This window comes from Chondrus crispus, genomic scaffold (genome assembly GCF_000350225.1).
Source record: "Chondrus crispus Stackhouse genomic scaffold, scaffold_598, whole genome shotgun sequence".
NCBI lineage: Eukaryota > Rhodophyta > Florideophyceae > Gigartinales > Gigartinaceae > Chondrus > Chondrus crispus.
This window is the reverse complement of record NW_005178591.1, coordinates 319-7,675: the sequence shown is the minus strand read 5'-3', so window position 1 is coordinate 7,675 and position 7,357 is coordinate 319. Positions and strand designations below refer to the sequence as shown.

The following is a 7,357-nucleotide window of genomic DNA, read 5'->3' as shown; positions in this document are numbered from 1 at the left end:
AAAGGGTAGGGGCACAGAAGTGGGAGTGCGGGGATTGAGGAAGCGAAGCGCCTCGCGGCGTAGGCGCCAGGCAACGCGGGCGGCGGCGAAACAGTCGAGAGCAGAAGCGGGGAGAGGGAGGGGGCAGTGTGGGCGGGGGGCCACGGGTTCGCCGGTACGGAGGTTGAGGCGGACGGGAGTGCCAACCGTAGCGACCAGGGTAACGGCCTGGGCAAGGGTGGCGAGCAGGACTGAGGCGAGTGTGGCGAGAGCAGCGCGACCTGCAGCCAGAGTGAGCACGGAGGGGCGGTACGCGTGGCAGGACGAGGGGGAAAGGGGCGACGAAGACCGGAGAGAGGACGAGAGCAGTAGCGAAGAGGACGGGGGAGCAGCGGGGCGGGGAACGCCGGCAAGGATGGTGGACCAGAGACGAAGGGACGGCGGAGCGGGAGGTGCGGGGCGAGGAGCGGAGAAAGAAGGGATTTGGCTCGGCGCGCGAAGCGCGCACGGAGCCCACTTGTTCTTCACTAAAATCGGAAGCACATTGCTGTAGTTTTTACTCTAATGCCATCCCATAGTTCCACTCCTCGGAAATGGAACAGAGTCTGGACGGTCTGCAGATCCATGCAGCATGGAAGGTACAGCAACGCCTCCTCGTGCATGCACATGGCCCAATCTGACTCCCTGTAGCTCGACAAAAGCAAGCTGGACGACGTGTTGCTATAATGAGGTCCCTCGATGTGCATGACCAAAACTGGGCTGGATTGAGATATGAAACGAAAGATATGGAAGGGATGGAGGGTGCGGGGAGAGACTGTGTCGGTGTCGATCCCTAGCAACCCTACTGTAGGCGTTCGTAGGCTACCCGCAGGGCGATCGGAGGACTAGGGGTGCAATCGTAGTATTTACGTAGTGTATATGTAGCATTAGGTACAGCAGGGCGAAACTCTCGGTCAACCGTGCAGTGCTGTCGTATCACATGCGGAGTGCCACCGCAGTAGCATCACACCGCCGTAGTTCGTGCGGAGTGCCATCGGAGTGGCATTCCCTCATCTCTTCATAGCTCGTCGAAATTCGCAAGTCGGGTGCCGTTATGCACAATTTTCAAGAGTCCCACCCGCGGGTCGACCCCGATCCGAAGAGCGCCGTCAGCTGGATGGCCGTCAGTTAATATTACTTCGCGTGCGACAAGACCGAGGTCGCGGGCCGGTTTCTGCCCAAGGTTACTACGCTGGACGCAGGCTTGGCTCCCGCGTTTGTCGCCGTGAAACACGCGTTCGACCTCGGCCTCGATGTTTGACTAAGCCGCGACGCACCAGAGTGCCCCGCACGCTCGCGATCCTCGTCGTCGGCGGCCTGCTTTACTCCAGCGTCCTTTCCCCCCGCGGCTCACCATGCTACACCCTTCGCCCCCCAAACTCACCGCCGCCTTATCCCCTACCGTCCACCATCGGGCCATGATCCTCCCCACGCGCGTGGTCACCCGCCGTCCAAACACCATCCTGGTCGCCCTCACGCACGGAGACTCCGGCAACCAGCTCTAATCCCTTCTCGAGGCCCTCGTTCTCGCGCGCCACGCTCACCCCGACCTCCTCCTCCCCTCCTTCCTTAGCCGAGAGTTTAGCAAAACTACCACGGAGCGCGTCCTCGAGAAACACGGCGTCAAGTACTGGCGCCTCCGTCGCATGCGGGCCGCCGTCGCCCTGTATACCCTCATCCTGTCCCACTTGCCGCATGTGTGGACGAGCAGCTTCTACTACGTCTACATCTTCACGCGCGCGAAGGCGCCCGACAAAGTCTCCCCCGCCAAGTTGTCGTCCAGGACGAAGCAGGTGCTGCAGTTTTGTTGTACCCGCACGACGACGTCACCCCGAAAAACCAGGAGGACTGCGCCAAACGCGTGTTTGCAATCGCCGCAGTGGAGAGGCCTCCATGCAGATGTTGCACCCCCCCGGTATGAGCTTGGTGAATGAGCTCGTCACGCTTCGCGACCGGCAAACGCTGCCGGCTGCGGAAGAAACATGTCGCGTCCGGCGTGCGTGCTAGTCGACGGACACACGTTTCTGCACAGGGGGCGGGTGGGGCATGAATACTTGTACTCTTTCATGCGCTATGTAGAGCCCGTGACTAGGATTGCGAACATGGCAGCCAGCTGGAACGTCAAGGAGCATACCGTGCTCCACCTACGCAATGAGGAGAGGGCGTGTATGCCCAGGCCAGGGATGGAGGGCAAAGTTTGCATTAGGTTGCTCATAGCTATCAACGAGCCGGACACTGTGTAATGGGCGCCAATGCGGAACTTAGTGGACAAGGTTTCCAAGCTGATGGCGGCGGAGCAGACGCCGGCGCTGTTTTTTGCCGCATCGCCGTACGTGCCAGAGGAGACGGTGACGCAGCTCCGCGAAGCATTCGGAAAGCGGGTGCGTCTGGCGCCGCTCTTGAAACATTCGCTCCTGCATAATGATCAGAAATTTGTAGAGCACGAGCTCGCGGTGAAATGCGGTTGCTTCATTGGCAAGTTTTCGTCGACATGGTCGGGGACGGTTTACTACAAGCACAGGACGCTCGGGTTAAAGACGCATTGGATTGGCGTGCTGTTGGAGAAGAGCAAGACACTGGGCTACTATGCGGAAGAGGAGCGCATTCCGCAGCCAGAGGAATTGGAGGCAATGTTTGCGGTAGCAGGTAAATAGCTGTCGCAGTGACGCGGCCTCGCAGTGGTATGTTTAAAGATGGTAGTCCTGGACCAGTTGCGGTGATGCTTGCCGTCTGATAGAGGTCTCGAAACAGAGAGAGAACAGCTGCAGAAGTAGAGTAGGGCTTGACTAACAATATGAGTGGGGTCTTTCCTGCCCTTTTTTCTTAGATAGATACGGCTCCTTCAGACATGATACCGTTGCTTCCCCATGAACTACTCAGGGGGGTTTGTCGTGGAGGGAAACCGCCAAATGTGGATGCCTCGAAGTTCCCGCTCGGTTTTTTGCGGAAAGTTTGGGGCGGTTTGTTGCCAGAAAGCCACGCAAGCGCCCACACACGCGCCGTCCCCCGTGTGTTTACTTGTGCTGTGTGTCTGGATGCTGCACGACGTCCCATCCGCGCGAACTTTTTGCTCACATGCACACCTGTTCCCTTACAAGAGCACGCGCTGGCGAAAAACAAAACAAAATCTAGAATAAATAACCCTCTCCAAAAAAGTCTGCAAGCTCTCCCCCGTCCCACCCCCACCTCGTCCTCACCCCGCCCTCACGACTTTTCGTCGAGGCCCTCTCCCTTCGACTCGTCTCTCCGTTCTCCTTCCCCCATCTCTTCTTCTGCCCCTCTCGTGGAAAAATACGCCTTCCCCCCTTCTGCACCTTCAATCGTTCCCATTTCTCCGCTATCTTCCTCTCGCAATCTACCCTTCTTGGCCCCTCCGATCTCGCCACTCACGTTTCGTTAACTACCTGCCCATCGCCCCGTACGTTACAGCCGCCTGTCCCCATCCTCATTGCACGCAACGCATTTTCGCTTCGTCTTCCTACCCTTACCTTCCCACTCCATCTCGTATTCCACTACCCTAACGCACATGTTTCTTCCACAAACGAGCAATTCCACACGACTTCCATCCTTCTCTCCTCCGCTTACGTCTCACCACTCGAGTTACTTTTCCGGCTTGCGCGGCGCGGCGTGTAACAAGCACACCCTGCAAACCTCCCTTTTGCGCCCATGTATTCGCCTACACCGGCTATCCAAGCTTGATCCCTCCGCCACTGCAAACACAATCAACCCTTAATACCGCGCTCTCTATCTTGCCTTCCGCAGCGCGTTTCGTCTAACTCTATTATTGCCCTCGCTACATGCATCATGTCGGACTACAAATACCCCTGCAGCATCTCCAGGTCCCCCTGGAGATGCTGCGGGGGTTATTTCCCTACCCAAGCCGATGCCACCCATGCGTCGCACATGAGCAGCGCGAAAGAGGCCGTCTCGTTTCGGATCGGCGTCTTTCCAAAGCGCTGTATATGATCGCGAACGCGCCCTGGACACCTTTGAACATGTCCTCAACGGCAACCCCACCGACATTGGCGCCATGACACCGGCGGGCGCCGTCCTCGCGAAGAAGGAATGCTACCCTCAAGCTCCTCAAGCACCAAGCCCCGGGCGATCTAGACACTATGGTGCGTCCACCCCCCGTTGCACCCCCGCTAGCTCTACCCCAGTCTCAAATCTCACACCAATTTCCTCCCCCCACCCGCCCACCAGGAGCCGCTCCCTCTCTCCGAAGCCGTACTGCGCAACGCCGTGGCTGACCGCGCCTCCACAGCTGCCGCAGCCAAGTAGCTGCTATCCACCACCTCACCGCAAAACGCACCGCCCGCCGCATAAAATCGCTCATCGCTACATCGTCCCGATCGCCGCCTGGACTTCGGCCTGCACGCTCGCCACCTCTCCGCGCACCTCGCCAACCAACAGCTCGCACTCTTCCAAACCCTACGCTCGCGCGCGTTGCATGCAAGACAAGTATCTCACCAAGTGAGTTACGCGCCCGCATTCCACGCCGCAAACCACAGCCTCGCTGCGCACCCAACTCACAGTCGGCAGCCCCGCGAACCGCTGCAGCGTTCGCTCGACCTGCGAAAGCCGCTCTTCGCCCTCTATGAGCCTTCTCCCCATCTCCGCCACTTTCTCGTGCCTGCAGCCCTCCTGCACGCCTTTGCGCCGGAATGGTAAGTCCATGGCTTTTATCAGTATGAGTCTCGGCGTTCTGCGAACAGCAGTGTGTGCGGTATTGCGGTCGCGGCAAGTTAATAGCATTTGTATGTAACTGTGAATCGCGTGGGGGTGCGTGTTGACAATAGAGGAGATGCACGGTGACGATGGAAGAGATGTACTGTGAAAAGTGCGCCGTGCACGCTCGGCGATGCCGCCGTCTTCCATGTGCTGCTTCCTCCGCGCGCCGCGGACGGGGAGCTTGCGCAGCATTGCGCGGCGCGTCTCTTTGCGCCCGAGCTTGCCGCGGTGCTCGTCGGAGTGCCGCCGCATGTCTTCGAGCGCCCCGCGCGATGCCGGCGGCGGGCCGCGCCATCGCCTGTTGGGCGGCAGCGCCGCCTTGCGCGAGAGCGCCGACGTGTCCCGCACCCCGCTCGCCGACGCCCTCACATCCCCGACCCGCCTCAGATGTGCCATTCGTCTATCCCGTCCTCTACCCGCACCCCCGGTCAACATATCGACACCCCCGCCACCGCCTCCGCCATCATCGGCCGATGCGCTAGACCCATCCACAACAGCCCATGTCGTCAAACCAGGGAATGATGCCTATTGCGGGTGGGGTCCCGATCGAACTCAATGTCTACGATCTTCAGCACCCCGACAACCCCGACGCCGTGCCCGCCATTAACTGGTATCTATACGGCGTCGGCTTGGGGCTTTATCACTCGGGCGTCTCCATTTACGGCACTGACCATTGCTACGGCGGTCACGCCGATGACGACACAGGCGTCTTTGAAGTCGTCCCGCCGAAGGCCCCCGATGCGAAGTTTAGGCAGACAGTCTTTGTAGGGAGGACCAGTCTTGACCCGCAGCAGGTGTCAGAGCTTGTCAAGGCCATGGCCCACGTGTGGAGTGGCAACTCATGTAACTTATTAACGCGGTAAGCTCTGACTTCTTTCCGAAGCAAGCATACATTTTTATCTCCTTTCGCAGAAGCCTGACCCCTTCGTCGTCCTCCAATATAGGAGGAACAGCTGGAGCTGACTTCGTTTCGCATTGTATAGTTATTAGGGCCGCTGTGGTAGCTCGCTAGGAGGTGGCGATTATGAGCAAGTTGCTTCAGGTCGCGCGCGCCCGAGCTCCCTTGTCTCGCCCACCTGGCGCTCGCCACCGGCCTCTCCCCCTCGCGGCCGGTTCGCGCGCGCCACGCCGCGCCGCGGCCCGCCGGGCCCGTGCAAGCTATACTTGCGCACTTCGTACTCGAGGACCTTGAAAATTTGGTTGGCACCCGACGTCGCAAACTCCAAAGCGCGTTCAAACGACTCGCCATCCGGGAGCTTGCTATCCAACTAACACGAAGCAATCTTAGCAGAGTGACTCAAGACGGCGAGCGTGAGCTCCGGGCGATCCGAGGCGCTCTCCAACGAGCTAGGATCAACGACAAAGGTGTCGTCCACAGAGCCCACACCACAAGCGACGACGAAATCCGACATGGCCACGCCGACATTAACCAGTGCCAAACTGGCGGCATTGGCAGTGGCGACGAGCGCGCCGCCGTCGTTCTGGAGGACCTGTAAATAGATGTCGATCTGGCTCTTGGGGTACGAGGCGGTCAGGATGACGCCCTCGAAGGCCTTCTGCATGACGAGGGCGGCGGCGGTGCTCTTGCCGTCGCCCTTCCAGGTACTGCGGTAGACGGGGGAGGCGAACATGGCGGTGGAGACCTCGCACTTGACGACGGCGCGGTCGTGCTGGACGTTTGCGCGCGAGTGGGGCTCGCGGGGCCGTACACGGCGGCGAGGACGCGCGTGTTGCTTTGCTCGTAGTAGCACGGGACAGCGCGCCCAGCGAGCACCGGATCTTGCGCCCCTCCGTCGGGCGCCGGCCGTCGATGCGAAGGCCGTCCAGGGAAATGTATTCTAGGCGGCCCGCGCCTCCGCCGCGGTTGCGGGAGCGCTTCGTTGCGGGTGGCATGGCGGGTGAGAGTGGGGGTGGTGGACTCGTGCGCTCGGCAATTGTACAGGCGCGAAGGTGTGGCAATGGTGGAACAGCGCAGAGGTATAATTCGGTGGGTTCAAAGAGGCGAGGCGCACACTCTGACAGATTAGATTTACGCGTTGGATGTGGATAGACTTCGGCGAGCCGATTTTCCAGTGAAAATAAAGCAGGGGGAAGGACGGCAAGGAGGCAGGGAGTGGGCCAAGACGGTAGGGGAAGAAGGGTTTGCCATGCAGAACATGTGATACCGAAGAATGGGCGGTCGGCATGGGACAAGCGGGTACGACTTGGTCCGGGGGAGGGGGGACAGGATTGGGAGGTTTTGGTACTCCAGTTGATACAGGGGGCGGCAGTGAGTGTGCGGCACGCAAGCTCCAGAGTTGGTTGGGAGGCGGGAAAATCATCTAAAACTGCGCCACTGCCTCGTTCCGCACCGCCCATTCCAGGAGAGTTGCAAGTTTTTTGTTTTTTTTGATTTCCAATGGGGACAGAGCCCATTACGTACTGTACCTACAAAAACCCTAATTTCTACCCAATCACGCTCCGACACATACCTTCGGGCAGTCCCCGCCCCTCAGTCCCCCCGCAAGCCCGCCCGCACCACAATCCGGCAACGGCTTTTCCCACTCCCCAATCTCCTCCCCGCCCAGAGCGACGTGCGACGGGTTTCGCAAGAGGCCCCCCCGTCCAT

The 7,357-nt window shown here is 59.8% G+C and overlaps 2 protein-coding genes across 2 annotated transcripts; one reads left to right on the top strand and one right to left on the bottom strand.

Annotated features, from left to right (window-relative positions):
- Nucleotides 1-543: 543 nt before the first annotated feature.
- On the top strand, nt 544-669 carry CHC_T00000729001 (hypothetical protein). Its single transcript, XM_005710625.1, has one exon. The coding sequence runs from the start codon at nt 544-546 to the stop codon at nt 667-669; it is 126 nt and encodes a 41-aa protein (XP_005710682.1).
- A 5,348-nt stretch (nt 670-6,017) lies between these two features.
- On the bottom strand, nt 6,018-6,380 carry CHC_T00008657001 (exosome component 4-like Rrp41-like). Its single transcript, XM_005710624.1, has one exon. The coding sequence runs from the start codon at nt 6,378-6,380 to the stop codon at nt 6,018-6,020; it is 363 nt and encodes a 120-aa protein (XP_005710681.1).
- Between the last annotated feature and the right edge of the window lie 977 nt (nt 6,381-7,357).

Bases quoted from the DNA above. Each gene is read 5' to 3' on its own strand.
- CHC_T00000729001 (XM_005710625.1), top strand. From the start codon at position 544: ATGCCATCCCATAGTTCCACTCCTCGGAAATGGAACAGAGTCTGGACG.
- CHC_T00008657001 (XM_005710624.1), bottom strand. From the start codon at position 6,380: ATGTTCGCCTCCCCCGTCTACCGCAGTACCTGGAAGGGCGACGGCAAG.